Source organism: Petaurus breviceps, unplaced genomic scaffold, assembly GCF_028583685.1.
Source record: "Petaurus breviceps papuanus isolate PSGF00001 unplaced genomic scaffold, PetGlider_PUasm1.0 178, whole genome shotgun sequence".
NCBI classification, from domain to species: domain Eukaryota; kingdom Metazoa; phylum Chordata; class Mammalia; order Diprotodontia; family Petauridae; genus Petaurus; species Petaurus breviceps.
This window is the reverse complement of record NW_027185777.1, coordinates 22,284,413-22,308,150: the sequence shown is the minus strand read 5'-3', so window position 1 is coordinate 22,308,150 and position 23,738 is coordinate 22,284,413. Positions and strand designations below refer to the sequence as shown.

The following is a 23,738-nucleotide window of genomic DNA, read 5'->3' as shown; positions in this document are numbered from 1 at the left end:
CAATGAAATGACAGGTCTGGGAGGAATTAATAAACACATTTCAAACTCCAGCTGGACCTTCTCAGATGCCCCGCAATCATCTTCAGGCCACCTGACACCATCTTCCTCAACCTCAACTCTCTGGCTCTGGGCTTCTTAGCAGTGGCAGCATCCATTCTCTCCTCCTTCCCTTCTCCTTCAGCCTCTCAGATAAAACCATCGCTTGCTCAGGCTACCTCACTTCTCTCTGTGCTTTAAGATCCAATCCAGCCCCTGCCACTGTAGCCATCTCCATTTCTATGTAACCTCAGCCTCTCTCTCTGTGGGCTTCTTCCTCTTTGCCAGGAAACATTCTCAGGTTCAAATGATGTAGAATTTGTAAAGCATTTAGCACACCGCACGACACACAGTAGGTACTCAATCAATGCTTGTTCCTTTCTTCCCTTCAAGTCTCTCTAATCCTTTAATTAAAAGCTTCCTCTTTCCCTTTCTATTCCATTCAGGTCCTAATTTCCTATTTCTCAATTTTCCTTCATTGAAGGAAACTTCTTGAAAAATGCTGCTGACGCTCAGGACCGCCTCTTCTTCACCAACCATCCTCCACGGAAAGTCCCTCATGAGTTTTGTCACCTCCCCCCCTTACACTGTTCTTTTGAGGTAACCAACGAGCTAGCCCTGAATGACCACATCCATTGCATTCATTCGGCCTTCATTCTTCTTGACTTCTCTGAAACACTTGACACGCTGATCCACCCCCTGCTTCTGGGTACTTGCTTCTTCTTTGGTTTCAGAGATACCATGCCGCTTCCCTGATGGGACTCCTACCTGCCTGCTCCTCTTCTGTCCTGGCTGCTTCCTTCTTTTCTTCTTGAGACTCTGAGGTCCTCCACCATCTGGCACCACCCTCTACTCCCAACCATATTTCCTATCATGCCCTTCCACTCGTACTTCACTACAACTAAATCTGACTTTGCTTTGCCCTAAGGACACGCCCTATACTCTCCCTGCATGTCTACACTTTTCCTCTTACTCTCCCTAAGCCTGGAATGTCTTCTCTCACCTGTCTATTTAATTCTTACCCAGTTCTACTCGGCTATCACCTCTTTCACGAAGCCCTTCTTCATCACTCCCCCTGCCACTCCACCCCAGTCAGTAATGACCTCCTCAGCTTAGACCTCATGTAGCATTTTGTTTCATACTTCTTCAATGCACATATCACGCAGCATTGTGCATTATAGCTATCTGTGGCTGTGTCTCATTCCTCTACCAGACTGTAAACACCTTGAGGGCAGGGACCACATATCTTGTCTAAACTTTGCATTTCGTCTTGTATCTAACCCAGGTGTTGAACACAGGAGGTGCTGAACACATGTTTCTATTGAATGAAAGAAATAAGGATGGGCAAAGATGACAAAAGTTTCAAGTAATTGCTTTTGATGGCATAACAAAATCGAGTCCCACTAAAGTTCAGGCCTCTTTTTTCTCTCTTCACTCATGGTAGAAACAGAATATAACCTTTGATTATAGCAATTGTTCTATGGACAGTGGCTTACAAGAAGTGAAGTCTGACTATAAAAGCAAGCAGTGAGGCACAGTAGTTAGAAGGCTGGGCTTGAGGCCAGGACAACTGGGGTTCAAATCTGGCAGCCAACACTTATTAGCTAGGTGGTCATGAGCAAGCTCCTTGATTCCTGAGTCTTAGCTTCCTTTAGCTGTAAAGTGGGGATAATATCTACAGAATTCATACCTCATGGGGTTACTGAGAGATCCAACTGCTATAATGCACATTAAAAATTTTGTGAACTTTAACTTGGTGGATAAATGTCAGCAATTATTATTGCAAAAATATCTGTTCTACCAAACCAACAAAATATTGTTACTATGCCTCATCCTCTGAGAAAGGAAAATGACACTATTATAGAGCCTTTTTATAATAAGAATAGAGCAGAATGGAAGTTATCATTATGTGTGTATATATACATAACATTATATAAGCATAGAATGATCCCGAGGCTTGTTCACATATATTATCTTATTTGTTCCCTACAACCCTCAAAGTGAGGTAGTGAAAGTACTGTTTCTGTTTTATAGATGGGAAAACGAAGGCCTGAAGAATCTGAGGGAGTTGCCCAAGATCACACAGATAACAAGTAGCAGAGTCAGGACTTGAACCCAGTCCCCAGACTCCAAATCCACTGCTTTCTTTCCCATCCTCATGTAGTCTTCCTCTGCCATGCTGCCTTGTTCAGAGTATAGTTTTGATTTAAAATTACTTGAGAGGGGAAGCTAGGTGGTGAAGTGAAGAGAGCACCGGCCCTGGAGTCAGGAGGACCTGAGTTCAAATCCAGGCTCAGACACATGACACACTTACTAGCCATGTGACCTTGGGCAAGTCACTTAACCCCAATTGCCCTGCCTTCCCCCCTCCAAAAAGACCAAAAAAAATTACTTGAATTTGGGCTGATTATACTTTTACAATCTTTCTAGTAACTAAAATGTAGCCACAAAATAAAATTCACAGATACATAATTTAAACACACATATAGAAAACCAGTGTTAAACAGAAAAAAAAAAAGAGGAGAATCAAATATACAAGCTGAATCCTGTTTAAAGAGAGGTTTTGGAAAAAGATTGTTGGCTCTGCCAAGCTGTTGGGAATTTCCCCTCCACTACTCTTAAGAGGTAAGGGAATGGCCCTCTAAGTAATGGTAGGATGGTTACCTGGTCCCTCTCCTGCTAGGGATAAGGCATCACACAAATCTGAAATTTCACACCCAAAGGTGTTGTTTTCAGCATCCATGTTAAAGTGAGGGGATTATTAGCTTGAACAAGATATGACAGTTCACTAACCTGCAGTGCTCACCATGAACTTCCACTTTACCACGTACGTGTCTCCCTCATGGAACTGCCCAATGCTCTGTTTGGGGAGCCGACTGTAGTCAAATTCTAAGATGTGCCAGACATCCACAGAAACACTGGTAATCTCAAACTGCCTCCTGTCGTCCCCTTCCATAAGTCCATAGCCACGGCCAACATTGACTCCATCCAGGATGGTGCCCACAGTCACCTGGGGCACTGGCACCATCAGCATCACATCATAGGCCTTCACCTCAGATCTAGACTCTTCCTGCAAGAGAGCAGAGATGTGGCATTTCCTTTGCCCACATTTCTACAGAAAGGTCTCCTGTCATACTCAGTACCATTTCACCTGTTCTCAGGCCAGCATCTGAAGACATTTTCACACTTCATCCCAATATATTTGTTGTGCTACCTTGGCCTTTAACGAGCGGAAGCCTGGAGATGCAATGTACCACCAAAGGGCAGAGAGGCAAAGCTTGTGAAGCAGCTTCCTCATTATCAAGCTGGGAGGGCCCAGCAAGGAAACAGATTTCATCTCCTGGAATCTGTACATAATTAGAAGCTTCTCTATAGTTCTACAAGGAGAACCTGAGAGGGAACATTTTCAGCTTCATTGCCCTCCCTTCAGGGGGAATAAACAACGCCCCAAATGCCAAATGAGGACAAACACAATACCTTCTGTGGGGTGAGCTCACTGGAGTTCTTTTCGGAAGGCTTCTTCATTTCAGTCCAATCAAGAAATTTTTCTTTGAAGAGAATAGTTTCATTGTGCTCAGTGAGTCTTCCAAATATTGCCCAATCAGGTCGCCCCTGTCCTTTCCTGTGTAAGAAAGACAAATAAGGAAGATATGGGAGGGGAGAGAGAGAGAGAGAGAGAGAGAGAGAGAACTAATATTTATTTTTACCACTAATCAGTGAAGTCCCCACACCAATAACCCCACACTTGGATAACAAGAGCGGTGACACCCACACACAAGATCCTGCTCTACAGAACAGGCATTTGCCAGCATGACCCAGGAGCTCAGCTCCAATGCTGCACTTTTGAGTTTCTATGGAATGCTGACCATGTGAAAGGTAGATTTCTTGGGTACTTCCAGGAAGGGGTCCCTTTGGTTGAAACCTAAAAATAGATCCAGTTTATGATGAATTCCATTTTCTATTGCACTGTATTTTAGCGATCCTCCAGTGCACATGGGTTGTGAGATCTTTCCTTGCAGCTCTAATGTAGTCTATTTTCATATTTAACAAAACAGACTTTTAAGGAATTTCAAACGCCATGGGAAAGGCAATTTGAGACAAAAGGAATAGAGAGCAAAACTAAGAAAAAGCAAGATGAATATGAGCAATGTGAGCAATCCTAACTTTCTATGCATTTAAGGATTTGTTTTTCTTGCCCTCACATGGGAAAGAGTCAGGCTGGGAAAATGAGCACTAAAGCTCTTTTGAAAGTAGTTATTTTCCCAGTCTGATTCTCCCATGTTAGGGAAAGAAGGAAAAGAAAGGAATGAAATAAGATGTGGTGATGTGCACACTAGGTGATTTTCCTGGCACAATCAATGTCCTGCCTTTAAAGAATTAGAAATTATAGATATTTCAATTACAGATATTTCTAATTCTTCAAAACCTTTTGGCTTTAGTTATTGGAAAAAGTTGAGCCTCTCACCATGTCTGTCTTCAATTCTTCAAAAGATCTGGTATTTCATCAGTGTGGGCCTGACTCCACTTCCCAGATCTTAAGCCCTCTATGTCTTGGTAGATGGTTGCATGAGTTGCCATAGGCATCAATAAACTGGTGGTCACACTTCTGGGGATGAGCTTTTCTGTCCTTAGCTAGTCTGATCTTCTCATAACAGGCATACAACCTATTTCTGGGCCTATGCTCTACAGATTTTCTAGTGTGGCAAGACCTATCAGATCTTATTTTCCTTTGGAATGGTCTTTGAAAACCTAGAGTCTCTAATTTGCATGACTTCCCATGTATAACTGACGTCATACTGCTTGCCTTCTTGATGGATGGGGGAAAGATGGGAGAGAGGGAGAGAATTTGGAGCTCAATAATTAAGAAAAAAGAAATATTAAAAATAAACTATTTTAAAAAAGAAAGAAAACCTAGAGTCAACTCTAAGGCATAAAAATAAACTATTAAAAAAAAGAAAGAAAACCCAGAGTCAACTACAAGGCATAACAACGAGCCACTGGAAGAGGACTTCAGCAGACATCACTGATCCCCACGGTCTGGTTGAGATGGCTCCTGTCAGCACTGTGACCCATGTAGCATGATCAGTGGCCATCTGTTTTCAAACCTCGTTTCACATTCTTAGTGGATGGGGGAGACAAAGCAAGGTTGTCATATGGGAAAAGAAGTCTCCAGAAGGAACAATAACTCAGGTGTATGGCCAAAACTAAGAATGTTGTGAGGGACTGTGCTTTTTCATTGTGGTGGTGTCCTTTACATCTAGGATGCCACTTGTTGGGTTGGGCTCACTTTTTAAGAATAAGTGGCAAGTGCTTTCTTAACTTCTATTTCTCAAGGTTCTGCACTAGTTAGTGGGGAAGAAATCACATGGTATAGTAGAATGACCCATTACCAGGAAAGAAACCAGGGTTTCAGTCTCAGGTCTTCCAATAATTAGATGTATAAGTTGGGGCAAGTCCCTTAATTTCCCTGAGCCTCAGTTTCCCCATTCATTAAATGAAAGATTTTTACTTAGAATTTTTAAAGTCTCTTCTAAATTTAAAATGATGTCACTGTAATTAGAAAATCTAAGGTTAATTTTATTTTTAATTAGGCACACAGTTCATAGTCTAGGGACCTACTTCTTTAATAATCCAAATGACTTTTCTCCACAGACTCATCACTTTGGGAAACATAAACCATTATTTTTTTGTAAGCCAAATTTTAATCTTGGGGAGAATATCATAGTCAATACATTTAAATTAGCCCCCAATCTGATCCATGAATCATAGCTATAGGCATCAGATAAGAGCATATAAATAAGGCAAATTACAGACACACCTGGCACAATCTGCCATTCTGCTGTTGGGGTGATACCCCGAAACTAAGCAGCAAAAAAAGAATGGTGACTAATACATTGTGATGAAGCAATTGTCCTGTGGATCCCCTTGAAATGATCTATGAAGATGGGAGACTGGGGAGCGAGAAGTCATTTGATTCACAGATGCACCATGCTAGAAGAGATCAATCTTAACTGACAGTGGCCCCAACAATGCAAGGAATGCAAAACAACGCCACACAGCCGTGGGGTTAGAGAGTCGCAGCCAAGTTTAATTTTTTCTTTAAAATAAAGTCAAGAGGAGTTGGCCGACTAGGCTAAGGATTCCCAGAAGCCTCTTACTAGTTTACAAAAAGCGGAAATTATATTGGCAAACATAAGGTTATACATTGATGAATCTGCGTGCTCTCACTCTCGCCTAGCACAGCTGAGAGTCTCTCTAGGATTTCTTATCTTGATGAGACTCCTCTGACACTTCGCACTATGGAGGATCTCTCCAACATGCTGAAGGCCCATCTCTGGTTCTCTTTAATACTGAGGTTCTCCAAAAGCCTTAATGTAACTTCGGGCTTTAATAACTTAAAACTAATAAAACCACTAAATTTAACCTGTATTTTGTGGATTCCTGCGTGGCATTTACACTATCCATCGGCTATTTCTCCCTTTCTAGTCACACTGTCCTTGATGATGTCCTTTTTGAATGCCACTTCTCATAAGCCAGCTAGCAATGGTTCCATGCTGGAGCCCACTTACAGCATCCATTGCCCTTTGGAAAACTTGAGATTTTGACTTCTCTAGCACTGGGGTCTTTTCTGGTTTCTAGTCATATGGTACCAACAGGAGAAAACTAGTGTGTAAAAAAACCCAAGGTGCGATGCTGGGTCACTGAAAGTACTTCAAAGTTGCCCAAGTGGCATTTTAGCTCATTCTCTTCTCCCTATTTAATTCTGAGCCTATTGTTCATCTTCTGTCCTAGATGGTCTGTTAATTATTACTCCATATGTTCACCATCTTTCTCCAGTGGGGCTACAAGCATCTCAAAGGCAGGAAGCATCTACAAAAGTCAGTTTCTTTTGTGCTCCTAATGCATGCTCTGTTCTAAATACCTGATGGTCACCCTACTGCTGCACCCTCTTTGGACACTTAGCTAGTACTCCTCAGTCCTCTGCAAAACTGAGATGCAAGGGCAGTTAGGTGGCGTGGTGAATAGAGCACCGACCCTGGAGTCAGGAGGACCTGAGTTCAAATACGGCCTCAGACACTAAACACTAGCCACGTGACCTTGGGCAAGTCACTTAACCCCAATTGCCCTGCCCTCCTCCCTCCAAAAAGCAAAAAAGCCAAAACAAAACAAACAAAATAAAAAACTGAGATGCAAATTTCATTGATAGAAATGATAGTAAGCATCCTGTCCCATGGGAATTTTCTATAGGTTTTCATGTAGAATTCAAAACAAACAAAAATTTAACACTCTAATGATATCCATTAGTCAATCTTTTGAAGTATTACTTTTATTAGATTCTTAGCTCATTGAATATATACACATAAACATCTTCACCCATATTTCTCTGGGTGCTATATTCAAAAGTACATTTCAACTTCTAAAGATGTAAAATCCTAGACTAAAGCATGAACTTTAGAACAATTTCCCCTTTAACACAATCTGGACAGCAAATGGCACAGATGTGTGTTCTGAAAATAAAAAAGAACCTTTACCACATAGAAGTCTTATTTAAAAAAAAATATATATATATGGTCTAAAATATAAGTAAAAGACATTAGTAGAACCCAGGGAAACCACAGCCCTAAAAGGCAGTCCCAGCTAACTAACCATCTGTGTTGCTTTGGGAAAATTGCTTATGTCCTCTGGGTCTCAGTGCTGTTATATAAAATAAGGGGTTGGATTAAATCACTAATAGTGTCCTTTCCTCTTCCTCTACCTGTGGATCTAAAAAACTGTTCTTTTTTTCAAGATGGTATAAATTAGTATCACATCAGGGGGTGAATAAACTTGGAGAAAGGGTTGACGAGATATGCAGTATCTTGAGATAAATGAAAAATAATATGTTTAGAAGTAAAATTAATTTTAAATTTTACTAAATTAATTAAAATAATGTACTGATAAATTGTTCTGAGATCAGAGCTAGAACTCTATATAGGAAACAAAAGCTAGTCAGGGGAATGCAGTTGGGAATCTGAGAGCATAAGTCTCAAAGTGGGGTAGGAGTCATGTGTACAGGCCAAGGTTCTTATGAAAGAAAGTTAGGGAAACAGTAGAGTTTGTAGTGGCAGGGGTAATTAGTGAATTAAAAGTGAAGAAAATAGTACATTGCACCACAAGAATCAGGCAAAGACAGTGGCAGTGTTTCAGGGATGGGGAACCTGCAGCCTTGAGGCCACATTTGGTCCTCTAGGTCCTCAAATGTGGTTCTTTGACAGAATCACAGCCAAGGGGCCACCCTTTTCTTTTTGTTATCACGGATGGCTCTCTGAAAATGGGAGAAGAGAATACACTGGAAGATGTAGGTGATCATATCACCAACCTAAAAGATATTAGCAAAATTTTTTAAAAAAGCAATTAAGAGGGAATTTTGACTTATGTTGCTTGTACTTCAGATCAAGAAGTCACAGTCACTGAATCCCAGATACTGGAACATTTTCTTATCAGATGCATTTAACCAGCACTGTTCCCTGGCCTTCCTGACAGCTGGAAAGCTGCAGGTGGGAAATACTGGTTCATTGCAACAAACTGAAAAGAGGTCATTAAACATCTTCCAGAAAACAATAAGAAATGATTACCTGAAAACAGGGTTAGCTTTTCAGACCTTGAAACAATGCTGTCACATAGTGATCAGGCTGTGATTTGCATACCACCTCACGACCAATTGTGAAAAGAGACTGATGCAGAAAAATGGAACCCACTCATGACTGCATGCCCCTCTATAGCCAAGCCACCATGCTGCCACAGTACCTGGGTATACGAGGATTGCACTCTCCAGGATCTAAAGGATTTATGTCACAATTGGCATAGTCGAAGGTTCCATTCCACAAGTGTTTTGCCAATTGGAATGCTATTTTTCTCTGTGCTAATGTGACTTCCTTTCCATGCCATACATAAACTTCACTGCCAAAATCAAACACTAAGACCTGTGAAAATGAAACAAAAGATTCTGTTGACCTCTCCAGAGGACTCACTTGTTCAGAGCTTAACCAGTCATTTTTATTGTGTGATGAGACATCGTCTGCTTGAACAGTCTGAACAAAACCATAACTATCGGGAGCTGCTTTTGTGGGGCTAAGCTTGATCTCCTTTCCCCTCCGATGCACCCTCTGTTTCCTTCCAGCTCCATCCTTTACAGTGTCCTCCCACATTTACAAGTCCTTTCCTTGAACTGGTTTTCTTAGTCCCTATTTGACAATACTATCATGTTGATGGGCACTTACATATTCTACCTTCTACCAGTTACTTTTTCTATTGGGGTTTTATCAGATAGAAGCTTGAGGGCAGGGACCAGGTCTTCATCTTTGTATTTAGTAGAAATGTTAGTTTGATAAATGAATAATGTATACATATAACATGTGAGCTGACTTCTCTGTTCTATGGGTTCATTCAATTTCTTCCCTTCTGACCTTATAGAGCCTCTTTCATCTTCAACAAACCAAAATTTCTCCTCCTTTTCACACTCTGCTCAAGCTACGTCTCCTCTTGGACACTATCCCTGACTAATGTAAGTCATATTGAGCATTCCATTGTCTAACTCCTAAAGGTATCTGCACAGTCAGGTCCCAATTAGTGTGAATAATGAATCCCATGAAGTAGTCGCACGTATTTGGATTTGCACTATTTGAAATCATAACTATGCAAAATGTACTCATTTGTTTTGGCCCAGTGGAACTATGCAGTGTGAGTTTGAATAAAATAATCACTTCATGAGTTTCATTATCTGCATTAACCAGGAGCTGGCAACATCCTCCCCATACTAACTGGTCCTTGCTTATACACTGCCTCCCTTTTTTCTTTAGCTCTAACTTATCCAACTTTTGCATCCCTTCCCTAGATTTAAGCTTCTCGAGGACAGGGACTGTGTACTCTATGTAGTTTTTGCATGTAGAGCTAGGCACACATCTAATAGATATCTGCTATTGACAAATCAATGGGTCATGTTAGAAATTGTACATATACATACTCACGTAAATATACATATGTACACACTCATATATGTATAAACAGGAGAGGCAGTAAGTATATAATAGTACATTGAAAACTGGCCCTGAAGTCAGGAAGAATTTGACACAAGATGTGCCTGTGACATGTATCAGCTGAATGATTGTGGGCAGGTCATTTAACCTGTTGCCAGGCAACAGTGTTACTATTATAAGTTACAAATAGCTAGCATTTATATAGCACTTGAAGGTTTATAAAGGGCATTCTAGCAACCTTATGGCATAGCTGCTGTCATTATCCCCATTTTATAATCAAGGAAACTGAAGCAGAGAGAGGTTAAGTACTTTGCCCAGGGTCACACAGCTAGTAAGACAGGTCTCAAACTCAGGTCTTCCTGATTCCGAGTACAATGCTCTCATCTACTCTGCCACCTTCACCAGCTGTTTCAAAACTAAGTTTTGTAAATGGATGAAATTACCAGTGCAGTTGCTAACTTCCCCCCAAATATATACATATAAAAATACATGTAACAAAATATAGAAATAAAATGTATATATATAATGCATGTGTGTGTATATATGTACACGACACATGTTTCTTTCAATTTTCTAATGAATAAATATACTTTAGAAAATTATATGACTGATGTTAATAGCCAAACCAAGGGGCTGAGCCAACAAATAAATTAAGTCTTAGATGAATTAGAAAAGTAAAACTACTACTGCTCTACTTCCCTGCAATAGAACATTCTTGGTTTCCTCTGTATCAGGCTGACATGGAATGGTTGTTAGAATCCAGGGAAAAACAATTCTTTAAGAAGTTTAAAAAATGGTTTTAAAAGCTGCCAATATAGTCTATACAAGAGGGCTGGCCCAGTGCTACTGCCCATACCTCTCTCGGCTGCAGAAGCGAACACTTGGGTATTTTGCCCCAGTAGTAGTCATCAGGAACAAGTTTATCTTCCACTAAGCGATAAACACAGTTAGTTTCTGTGATGGCAGTTTCATACAATTCATCTTCTTCTGGATTTCCGGCAGCTTTAGGGAGAAGAACACATCATTGAATGGTTAATTTCACATTAGAGTTATTTCAAAGAGGAGTTTGGGAGGATTACTGGGTGGCAGAAGGGGAAGGAGGACAGAAGGGATTCCAGTCTGGTCAGAGTCTAAAACAGAATTAACACTTACATTGGTAACTCGTCTGGCCACCCAGGAGTTTCCAGAAATCTTTTGCTGCATGGGTATGCGTATTTATTCCTTCTTCTATGGTCTGAATATAAGTAGCTCTACAGCCGAGTTCTCTCCTCGTCTGAATTAGAGTTGCAAGCTCTGATGCCTAAGAGATTAACATAATTATCCTGATAGAATAGGTCATTCCTATGGGTAATTGTACACACTGAGATCAGACCAAAGGCGAGCGTGTGAAAGGGCAGTCTTGAGAGCAGAGAGGCCTTAAGAATGTTGGTCATTTAAAGCTATTTTCACTAAAAACAACAAAAACTAGAGGGAAGTACCAGGTGTCCCAATTCTTTGGGTTGATAGGCATGTGTATTTCTCTTTTACACTGGAGTAAAGAGGAAACTCTGCAATTCAGAATTCTACCTTTTGGCATGAATGTGAAACATTTTTCTGAGGATGCTGTATTTATCTTATAGCATTCCAGCTTTCATGCTTCATGGAAAGGATTCAGGGAAATAGAACTTATCTAGCCTTTACTGACTTAATGGGCCACTCCGTATCCTGGAAACATTCTAATAGTTTTCTACAAGTGCCAGACAATTCTTCCTGTATAAAAGAGATGCTTTGTTAGGATACTAACCTTAGCTTTCTCAATGACATTTGCAAACTCTCCTACCCACAGGAAACAGTAGTGAGGAGTTAACAGGAGAAAGCAATCACCACCATTCAACGATGAAGCTCGTGGCTCCACTAATCTCGTCTGTACATTTCTTCTTCCTAAACGTGAAATAAAAGTTCACTGTGCCCTCATGCAGCAATACTATCTTATATGACATCTTGCAATGAAAGTATTCCTGATTATAAACATTCCTAGTCTTTTCATTTGCCATTAGTCATCCTCTCCCCACTCCCCACCCCCCACCAGAGGAGTGGAAACATGATTACATTAAAATGGCAGCCCGGTGGACTTGCAGTTACACTACATTATGTTCACCTGTGCCTGAGATATCACATGCTCGTTTTGATGAATATCAGAGCTTCTCCCCTGGAACACTGATGAGAACATCATTCATGAGAAAGTGCCATTTTCAATGACAGTGTCAGCTTAGGGAGGGGGGCCCAAAGGTCCAAGGAGGCACCAAAGATTCACTAGACACAGAATCTCACAGCCTCCTGCTCAGAAGGGAACCCTCCCCCTTGACTGGGAAGTTTCTCTGGAACTGCTAACAAAGCATCGACTTCAACAGGAAGGTGGCTTCCAACCTCACCTCCTGCACACTGTTAGGGGTTTGGCCAGAATCAGGAGCTGCCTCCTCCAGGAAGCCTGCCTCTTGACCCAATTGAATAGAACTCACTTCTCAAATTTCTCGAAGCACCTTGAACTTCTCCTTTTTACTCTGACTTGAATGATAGTTAACATGAGTAACTGCATACAGTTATAGCATATAAATTTCTTACCCCTCTTTTTATTTTGTAATACCTTCAAGAACAAAGATTGTGAGATTTTTCTTCTTACCCCAAGTATCTTGTGTATGATAAGTTTTAAATAAGTGTTTGTTAAATTAAATAAAAAAAAAAGACAAAACCTTAATAAAAAATAACAGAGATTACGCCAATATGGTTTTAGGGGCATGAACTCAGAAACAGAAGTCCCTTACCAATAGCTGTCACCTGTCATGAAGGAAATCATTTTGGTAAATCAAGGTGATGGTAATTGGGAAGAAAATAGAAGCAAACCACTATGGATAATAATAGAATAGTAACAACAACAATGATAGCACATAATATATGTATCTCAGAATGTTTAATAAAGGCTTTAGCTATCTAGCCACCTGCCCATTTCTAGTAGCTAGAATTTTATGCTTTGTGGTTTGCAAGATGCTCTCCCTACAGATTATGGAAGATGATGCAGTGTCACAGTGGAGAGTCTTGGACCTGCAGGCATGAAGATCCGGATCTGAACTCTGATATTCAAAAACTATTTTCGAGTTTGACCCTGGGCAATCTGCTTAGCTCCTTGCCATCTCCAATGCACAGCGCTACCCCGCTGCTGCATGACAGAACCTCTCTAGACCCCTTGGCAGACCTTCAAGTCCTGTAGAAATGCTAGATATTATCATCAGCATCTTATTCTTTCCCTACTTCAACCGGAAAAAAACCCCCTAAACAACAACAGACTGAAATCTGTGGAAGGGATTGGATAAATGGCTCTTTAAAATTTGCAAAATGGGGGTGGCCAGGTAGCACAGCAAGTAAGAGCACCGGCTCCAGTGTTGAGAAGACCTGGAGATCGAATCCCGGGCTCAGACACTTTAGCACCCACCCAGAAACACCGGGCCGTGTAACCTTGAGCAAGTTACTTAATCCCAATTGCTCAGGGGTGGCCAGGTGGCTCAGTGAGTAAGAGCACCGGTTCCAGTGTTGGGACGACCTGGAGATCGAATCCCGGGCTCAGACACTCAGCACCACACCCAGAAATAACTGGCCGTGTAACCTTGAGCAAGTTACTTAACCCCAATTGCTTAAAAAAAAATAAAAAATAAAATTTGCAAAATGCCTCACATATATTACGCTATGAGTTGCTCCAGTAGAGACTATTTTCTTCCATTATTTCCCTACTGCTTAACATAATGTTCTAAGAAGGTTTTAAGGGATTTCAGTCCTTTTGACAAAAATACTGCTAATGTTTCCTTTGTTATTGAAGTGTTTCCTTTCCCTATTCCGACATTTTACTGTAATGACTGAAACTTCCTGCCCCACTGCTGTGCCTTTCTCCAGACACTAGGATAATATTTGATCAGGGGATCCACAAGGTCAATGACTACATCCCCATGGAAGTTCAATCAATACCTACTGACCTGAATGACAGCTCCTGCTTTGTGACAGATGTAAGGTAACTTCCTGAGGGCAGGAAGAGACTTGTAATGCCACAGGAAGACTGACTTAACACAGTATCTTTCCATGCTCTGCTTAGACACCCAGGTGCACATACCTTTAATTTGTAGCAACATCAGTTTTTTGTAGGGCACAGCGCTGTTGTTGGAGTTCTGTTCTGTTAGATTGACACTCCGTAGATTGACGCTGCTGAAATTTTCTTTACTAGCTAACCCAGCAAGGGCGACTTCTGAGAAATTCGAGTTGGCCGACACTGTAGATGGAGCATGAAAAAACAAGAAGAGAAGTAAGGTTGGTGGTAGGGAGGTAGGGATGGGGCCATTTACATTTTGAAACTGAGTTAACATTTAGAAATGGTTCACAGTTAAGTCACTGCCTTATTGTTCTAGTGTTGTCTCTGAAAAGGTGCTATCTCTGATGGGCTCTCTATCCTGATGTTTGACTATCAAATTAAGAATTAAATCAGGTTATGAAAGCCCATACTGCTGGTTGACAAGCATAACACCTCATTGTGTATAGCCAAAATTGAGTGACGTTATTGGCCAACCACTTCAACATAAAGTGGAGAGGGGCTAAAACTAATTTGCTCCAATTCCCCTGAAAGCTGTCATAACCATTGCTAATGGCTTTTGGATGCTGGAACAACGTCTACAGGAAAGCTGGTAAAGCTTTTTCACTCGAAGGCTTTTTTAATAAGAAAGAAAAACAGTTTGTATGGGACATTTTACTTGTGTTCTTTCCCAGAAGCAAAAGGACAGGCTGATTTACCCTTGAGGTCCTTTATAATCAGGCCCAAAATTTCAATTTCTAAGATGCTGAGTTTTCTAGTGGAAACCAGCACATTTACATGCCAGATATCACAAAGCAAGGGCTTATTTTAATCTTTTTTTTTTTCTAGAAGAACAGAATGGGTGCCAAGAACGCCTTGATTTCCCAACTCAGCATTAGTGAGAATGACTTTTCCGATGTGTAATTCAGAAAAATACTTCCCTGGGATTCATGTCTGAAATTGAGGGAATATAGTACTACTTGGCAAACAATCCATAGCACAAGCAGTTTTGAAATTGGCTTTCTATGCAGTTTAAAGAGAAATCTCAGCTCTTTCACCTAACAATTTACTTCTATGAAAAGCTTCATAAAATCAGGCACGTGAGCTTCAGAAAAAAACACAGTGAGAAAACAGGATTGGCAGGATGTGGTCACCTCATTCTCTCCACCTGTAATGCTCCCCCCAGCCCCCAGTTAAATTTCCAATGTTTAAGAACTAGCTCAAGTCCCACCTTACCTGAGCACGATAGCTAGGACTAGTTATTTCTTCTAAACCCACAAGGCAAATACGTCTTATTCCAATTTTTTTTGCACTGATTTGAGGAAGGAAATAATGTTTTTTCATGCCTACCAGTTTTATCTCCCAGAACATAAGCTATTTATGAGCAGGAACTATTTTTTACCAAGTCCTAGAGCACCTACTAGAGAGCCCTGTATGTAGTAAAGATTTAACAAATATCTGATTGAATAAAAATTGGAAGGTAAACTAAGTCTGAGTGCAAGTCATCATGACAATTGTGGTCCTTCAGAAATTGAGGATCTCTGAAAAACATGAACTGTTGTCAGGTGTTTCGGAAGGTTTATAATTTCTGAGATCGTTCCATAGTTAAAGAGAAAATGGATCTTGGAAATAATTTTAGCAATGCCAAGGCTTTTTTGGGGTAATTTTCTCATGAAAGATCAAATTAATTTCCTCTGATTAAGATCAGGTGATGAATTAGTAGTAGGTTTGGGACTTGACAGAGCTTAAAAAAAAGGTTAAATGACCAAAAATAAATACCTTCCCCCAATACACACAAAATATTATTTACCTCTTAAAATTGTATATTTTGTGATTTTCCATGGCAAACATTAAGTTCCAGGCTGGTCTCTCTCCCCTGTCCTCTTGACAAGTTTATACCTGCTTTATCCTTGCCCTATTATCAATTAATATGTACTTACGGAATGCAAACTCCTTCACGATAATATTAATCATAGCAATGCTAAGAAAAGTCTATGTGTAACTCCCAACACATAATTATATATGTATGTATTCAGGTGGTCAATAGATGACAACTATATTCTATATAAGAGTAGCTAACCTGCATCATCCTTCTACTCCATTTATCAAATAACTGAGATAACTACAATAACCTGTTTCTCTTAAAGAAATAGAAATTGCATTTTGGTCTTCTTCCCTCTACACTCAAGAGAATAAAGAGGCCTTCCTCCTTGCTGAAAGTTAGCTTCTCCCTTTATGCCTCCAATTCTACCTCGCCCAGTCTTTTCTATGACTGTGTTCCTTCCCATATTTCATTTCCTTTATTCTACTTATCTTTTCTTTGCAGCATATGCTTTTTACTTTTATTCTAAAAATTCCTACCCTTGAGATCCTACCACTCTTTCAAGCTATTGTCCTCCTGCTCGCTTCCAAATGTCTAGAAATAGTAGTTGACACTACTTTGAATTCATCACTGTCTTCATTAATTCTTCAAAATTACCTCCAGATCCACTGTTCTATTCAAAGAACTCTCATGTGTTGGCTTTTTTTTTTTTTTAAAGCAATCGGGGTTAAGTAACTTGCTCAAGGTGACACGGCCAGTTATTTCTGCGTGTGGTGCTGAGTATCTGAGCCCAGATTTGATCCAGGTCATCCCGACACTGGAGCCGGTGCTCTTACTCACTGAGCCACCTGGCCACCCCTAAGCAATCGGGGTTAAGTAACTTGCTCAAGGTTACACGGCCAGTTATTTCTGTGTGTGGTGCTGAGTATCTGAGCCCGGATTTGATCCAGGTCATCCCGACACTGGAGCCGGTGCTCTTACTCCCTGAGCCACCTGGCCACCCCTAAGCAATTGGGGTTAAGTAACTTGCTCAAGGTTACACAGCCAGGTGTTTCTGGGTGGGTACTAAGTGTTTGAGTCCAGGATTCGATCTCCAGGTCATCCTGACACTGGGGCTGGTGCTCTTACTCACTGAGCCACCTGGCCACCCCTAAGCAATCGGGGTTAAGTAACTTGCTCAAGGTTACACGGCCAGTTATTTCTGGGTGTGGTGCTAAGTGTCTGAGCCCGGATTCGATCCCAGGTCATCCCGACACTGGAGCTGGTGCTCTTACTCGCTGAGCCACCTGGCCGCCCCTTATGTGTTGGCTTCTTTATTGATGCCTTTAGCATTTAGCATTTACCACCCCTCCCCCCCCCACACACTTTCATCTCACAATGGCCTCTAACACTGAACATTCACATTTCTCTGGCTACTCCCCCCATCTTTGACTTTTTCTGTTCTGTCCTTCTCTAGTCACACTGCAAGCACCAAAGTTCAGACCTAAACCTTTTCTCCTCTACAATATCTATCATAAAAGGCTCCTCACTGGTCTCTCCTTGTCTCCAGTCAATGCTACCTCCAGGTCTGTTTTCTTCACTGTTGTCAGTCATCTTGCTAATGCACCACCATAAACACGTCACTGAAAACCCTTTGGCTCCCTACTGTCTGTTTCTGACCAGGATATTCAGGGCCCTTTGCCCTTCCAACCCACCTGCCCAGGATTCTCTCCTACTACTTCTTTTTCTCTCTCTATTTTACATTTTTATGTAAAATTTTATTTTTTATATATTTTATTTATAAATATATTTTATATATTTTTTAATATATTTTACATATTTACATATGGCCAAACTGTACTTATTCCCTGGTTACTCTTAACTTCCATCCTACCTTCTTGACACTCATTTTACTTTGAAAAGACTCCTTAATCCTTAGCTGTTGAAACCCCTCCCTTTCACTAAACCCCTCCCAACTCAGTCAACCACCTCCTTGATAAAGCCCTTCCTCTTAATGCTCTCTTCAGCCTTGGATTTCTTATTTCACTTTACCTGGCCAACTTTTGCTCCAATCACATTTTACCTTATGCCACATGAATTTGTGTACTGTTATATCCCCTGTTAGACCATAAGCTATCTGTATGGACTGCACCATTTTCCCACCTCTGTAACCCCAACATTTAGCAGGGTGTCTTTCAAATAGTAGGTATTTAATGGATGACTGTTGGGCTGAATTAAACAATGCCAATTAGTCACTTACTTTTTTCAACTTTCATCCTCTTTGACTCCATGAAAGCAACATTTAATCTCTGTTCGGTATATTCTTGAAGAATGTCTTCTCTTGCTGCCAACATTTTCAAGGGATTTCTTGAAGACTGAACTCTGCGCATAGGCCTAACAGCACGTTTGTGCTCTGTCACAGAAGAAGTCAGTCTAAGAAGGAAAGCAGATTGAGCTACTTTAGTTGAAAACTATCATTGACCTCCATTTTTAATGAGGAAAACATTGTATTGAGGGTTACTGGCTCCACCAGTGCTAGTGTTTTCTACCCTTTCACTTCCTGCCATTCTTCCATAATTTCTACAATTCTACTATTACCCTAGAACCATCCTATGGAATAGGAGAATCATAGCATTAGAAGGCAACTTATTTTTGGACTAGGCTACCACCCAATGCAGGAAACCCTTCCCTGTCAATCCTGAGAGACGGTTCTTCAGCTGCTGAGTGAATACCACTGGTGAAAGGGGAAACACAACTTCACAAAGTGCCCAAACTACTGTTGAACAAATCGATGAGTTTTAATTATTGAAGAATAAGCTATCTTCCATTAGAATTAAATTACTTCTTGTGGTTAGGGGTCTAGGTTCCGATGGATTGGAGATTTATTTTAGATCTAGAACTAGAAGATTCTAGCTCATAATTGGAAAAGGATGAACATTCTTTTTTTTTTTTTTTAAAGCAATTGGGGTTAAGTAACTTGCTCAAGGTTACACGGCCAGATATTTCTGGGTGTGGTGCTGAGTATCTGAGCCCGGATTTGGTCCAGGTCATCCCAACACTGGAGCCGGTGCTCTTACTCACTGAGCCACCTGGCCGCCCCTAAGCAATTGGGGTTAAGTGACTTGCTCAAGGTTACACGGCCAGGTGTTTCTGGGTGGGTGCTAAGTGTCTGAGCCTGGGATTCCATCTCCAGGTCGTTCTGACATTGGAGCCGGTGCTCTTACTCGCTGTGTTACCTGGCTGCCCCTAGGATGAACATTCTTTAGGGATTTTCGACTTGATTTTGATCTGGTTTCATGAAATCCAATTTTTTTTTCCTCCTAGAACTATAGAAACTGCATAGCCTAGTGGGTAAAGGGCTAGAGTCAGGAAGTCCTTGGTTCATAACCTGCCTCTGACACATACTGACTGTGTGACCCTGAGAATACCCCAACATCTCCAGCTCTGAGGTTTTAAGTTACAGGAAAGTCACTGATCTGTATTATTTGAGGTAATTTCCATACTGGGAGTTCCCATCACTGATGAAATCACAGAATTCAATATATCTACTGAAGGCATTTTCAGAAGACTGTTTATTCCTGTCCCAAATCTGAAAACAATAACAAGGATGCCATACTGTGGAAATAACACCAGAGAGAACCCCATTCTGTATGCTGGTGCCATGGAATAGGACTAATCTGCTTGGTTGTCCTAACTTGGGGTATATAAGGCTTTCTAGATGGCACGTTTACCTGTACTGTTATCATACTCCAAGAAATGGCAAACAGGGTTATTATGGGGCCCTATTTTGCTTAGAAAATGATTTTCTGATATTTAGAAATTTTCACCTAAAAGTGGGAGAAAGTAGAAGGGGTGGAACTGTGGGAGGGGAGAGAGAGAGAAGGAAGAGATGCAGAGAACGAAACTCACTTGGGAGCATAAGGATCAAAAATGGCATCAAAGTCCTCGTCCAGCTCCACTCTTCCTAGAGGCATAGATGAGTCCACGCTGCGGTAAAACTTGGAAAAGGTCTCATAGTCATCCAACTTCATCACTTCTTTGACAGTTTTTCCAGTAACAGTGAGAATGGTTTCTTGCATACCACCAACTAAAACAGAGTGGAATTGGAGTTTATAAAGAGCAAAAGAGAAAAAAAATCCCCTCCCCAACATATTGGTTTAATATTTTAAAGATTCCTCCCATTGTCCCCACTCCTGACATCCAAGGTAAATAAAAAATTCCAGATTCAAAAAAATGGATAGACAACAACAGCAACAACTAGCTTTTGTACAGCATGCAGGCAGTGTGCTAATGAGCATTCTGAAATTATTATCTCACTTGATTCTCAAAACAACCCACATTTAACAGAGGAAGAAACAAACTGAGGCAGGCAGAAGTTAGATGATTTGTCCAGGGTCACACAGCTAGCAAGTGGCTGAAGCCAGATCTGAATTCTGAAGTCAACCACAGCATTCTATCCACTGTGCCAACATGCTGCCGCGGTGTGCCTTTATTAGTTAAGAAGTTCTCTGATAAAACTGATGTTAAATGTTGCTGTTTCAACCCTATGAGCCACCTAACATGTATTTCCCTACCTCTTCCCGCACCCACTACATAAAAGGAGGCCAATGACAGGAACTAAGTCTCAGATCTTAGATTCAAGATGACCCAAAGCTTTAAGAGCAAATCTAAAGGTTAAGTTCTAGATTCAAAAACATTCATAAAATGCAGAGAAAGTTGATTGTGGTTTTTTCAGTCTATTTTCCTTTGCTCTTTTCAGTCTTCACCCACTAAACCAGAGGCTCCTAACCTAGAGTCTATGCATTTTTAAAAAATAATTTTTGATAACTGTATTTGAGAACACTGGTTTCCTCTGTCACCCTCTGCATGTATTGTATGTCTTTAACCTGCTTGTGAGCAGGGGTCCAGAGGGTCCAGGACACCAGACAAGGTAGGTTAAGGACCTTTGCTCTAAACCTACTTTCTGCTTTATGCTAAATGTTGGATTCATCTTGATCAAATGAAAGGCAGTGCTTCCTTCTCTAAGGGGGTGTCAATAGTTGTGGGGGGGGGGACCAGAGGAAAATGGGAAAGTAAGAAAAGTAGATTTGAAAAGTCTGTGTGCCTCCCCCCCAACCTCAGCTGGGGAGAGGTATGGGACCCAAAGCCAAGGGCTTCCCCGTGGAGCCTCTGTTACTTACCTTTGTTATTCAGTCTCCCAAGGAATGACTCCAGCCTGTCTAGTTTCAGATCAGACTCTAACTGCATGTCAGGCTTGGCTTCTATATCTGAGAAAGAAAGAAGGCACAGATGAGGCAATATTCACTTGCTGGCTTTTTCACTTAAAACACGTCAGCCATTTTTGGTTCCTTACCTTCAAGGGGTTTGGAGATTGGTGTGGTACCCTTCATTCGATTGCTGAAGGGGGAGCTTACTGGCGTTATGGCCGTAGGTGATGCCAAACCTGGTGAACAAGCAAGGATTATTTTATGTGGCAGCTGGATTCTTAAAACTTACATATGTCAGTGGCTGTAATGGCCTGAGGCTGGATTGGAACTCAGGTCTTCCTGACTATCCAGTCTCCACAAGACTGCCTAAACTTGCTGATAAATGTAAAGACCAGCAGTATGGTGTGATGAAAAGAACATGGGTTTGGAGGCAGGGTACCAGTGTTTGCATCCTGACTCCAGCACCCCCTCTCTGGGGTAGCTTGGGCATGTCACTCAGCTGCATAAAAGGGGGTTAGATTTAATGATCGCTAATCTCACTAAATCTATGACTCCAAGATATGAGGCGGCTTTTCCTCAGCAGAAAAGCAACAACACATAGAAGATGTGTCAAAAAGAGAAGTCAGTAACCCATTTACAGGGAACAAGCTTTAGAAAACCTCCACGGTCATGAAGATTCATACCCAGAAGAAATTAAATATTTAAATAAAGGGCTGAATTACTAGAACTCATTTGCAAATGCAGCACTGTTTATGCTTCATAAGTGCCACTCACTTTTAGGATATTTAAAAATTAGTCAACGGTCCCTCAGATGATGGTTAGCTCTTTATTGAGGGGAAGTCAACCACCAGCTGCTCTCACCTTATCCACCCTGATAATCCCAAGAGCACATTCTACAAATCAACTGATATAAGGAAAAACACTAAGGTATGATGTGTGTGTAAAGGTTTTTCATGCTCTCTCTCGAAAGCATTTCTTGACATGTAAATGTGTTAATCTGATGAATTCAATAAAAATTTAAAAACAAAACAAAACTTCCTCAGGTTCCAAGAAATGCAAAGTATTTGGTTTAGTGGAAAAAAACAAACAAAAAACTAACTATAGCTTTCTGGAAGGATACAAAGGACCAGAGGTCTTTAGCACTCTAGACCCGCCATATCCTGCAGTAGATCTCCAGGCCCTATGAGGAAGTTTAGAAGACAATCAAAAGCGTTAATTAATGCAGAGATCATTAGCTTTGCAAACTAATAAAGAGGACTGAATCGGAAAGCAGATTTCCAAAGCAGCTGTGGAAAGCTGTTCATTTTGAACTTGCAGAATGGGAGAAAGTGGTACCTAACCTGCTGATCTAGCTCCCCCTACTGTCCAATGAATAGGGCAGCAGCAGTGAGACCCACCAGCTGGTGGTTGAAGCCTGCTTTCCCAGCTGGAGATGAGGATTTTGCAGTTATGGATCAAGGGATAAAGATTAAAATTGTAGGCTTTTAAAAAAAAAGAACAATAATACACACCAATAAGTCTTTAAATACGCACATACACACAATGCCTATCTCATAGCATTTGCACGTTTTGCCTCCCTCCTTACAAAGTGTGGCACGCATCCTTTCCCCCATCCACTTTATAGCCACAAGGTGTAAAGACCTTGCTTCCCATTTTACTGAGAAGATGCCTCCTCCCCAGCGAATCCTTCCTTGATCTCCACGTTGAGGAAATCACAGATGCTGGCGTATCTATCTCTTCACATCTGATCTACTTTTACTATAGTGTAAGCATCTTCAGTGTCTTATTTGTCTCTTCTCTAGTGCTTCTAATACCTTATTGCTCATAGTGTCAAATCAATGAGTAGAAGCCATCTGACTTCCATACTTCAAAACCTTCTCTCCTCCACACCTTAGATCCTTCCAATTACATTGCCTGTCCTTCCTTCCTGTCTTACAGCTCTTCTTCCAGCCAAAACGAACCTTTTCTCACCTGTTCCCACCTTACTCCTTCAGCTCCCACGGGAGTTGCTTTATCAACAATCCCTTCGTCGTTCTCTTGCAAAGTCAGTCTCTCTTTATTCACCGGTTCCTTCCCCTCAATCTACAAACATGCTCAGGTCTCTCCTACCCTGGGTAACTTTCTCTTAACTCTTAACACTTTTTTTCAGTTCTGTACCATTTTTTATCTTCTCATTCACTGCTAATTTTCTAAAAAGAGCAGTCTAAATTCATCACCATTACTTCCTCACTACCATCTTTGCATCAACCCTTTGCAGTATCATTTTCTTGATACTCCAGTGAAATTGCTTCTTGGCCTCTGCTTCTTCAAATATACCTTCTAAATACCCACGACAAAGAACTCTCCTGGTTCTCCTCTTTTGACTGTTCCTTCTGTGTCTCCTTTGCCAACTCCACTTCCTGGCTTAGAGCCTTCTACATGTGTCTATAGTTGTCTTCTCTCACTACATGTTCTGCTTTGGCAATCTCATCCACTCCGACGGCTTTATCTACCAACTCTATGCAAATTATATAAACGCACACACATCTTTCTTTCTATCTATCTATCTATCTATCTATCTATCTATCTATCTATCTATCTATCTATCTATC

The 23,738-nt window shown here is 41.0% G+C and overlaps 1 protein-coding gene across 27 annotated transcripts in view; it reads right to left on the bottom strand.

The window, feature by feature from the left end:
* SVIL (supervillin) overlaps positions 1-23,738 on the bottom strand; it is a 267,203-nt gene that overhangs the window by 23,823 nt on the left and 219,642 nt on the right. For all 27 annotated transcript variants that reach the window (XM_069086415.1, XM_069086412.1, XM_069086418.1 and 24 more), the window contains 11 exons: positions 21,294-21,383; positions 21,121-21,207; positions 19,850-20,027; positions 18,201-18,373; positions 14,188-14,343; positions 11,836-11,972; positions 11,205-11,352; positions 10,909-11,054; positions 8,824-8,999; positions 3,514-3,658; positions 2,830-3,106 (listed from right to left, as the gene is read on the bottom strand). In XM_069086415.1, coding sequence (XP_068942516.1) covers positions 2,830-3,106; positions 3,514-3,658; positions 8,824-8,999; positions 10,909-11,054; positions 11,205-11,352; positions 11,836-11,972; positions 14,188-14,343; positions 18,201-18,373; positions 19,850-20,027; positions 21,121-21,207; positions 21,294-21,383 — 1,713 coding nt within the window. The remainder of the gene's footprint in view (positions 1-2,829; positions 3,107-3,513; positions 3,659-8,823; positions 9,000-10,908; positions 11,055-11,204; positions 11,353-11,835; positions 11,973-14,187; positions 14,344-18,200; positions 18,374-19,849; positions 20,028-21,120; positions 21,208-21,293; positions 21,384-23,738) is intronic.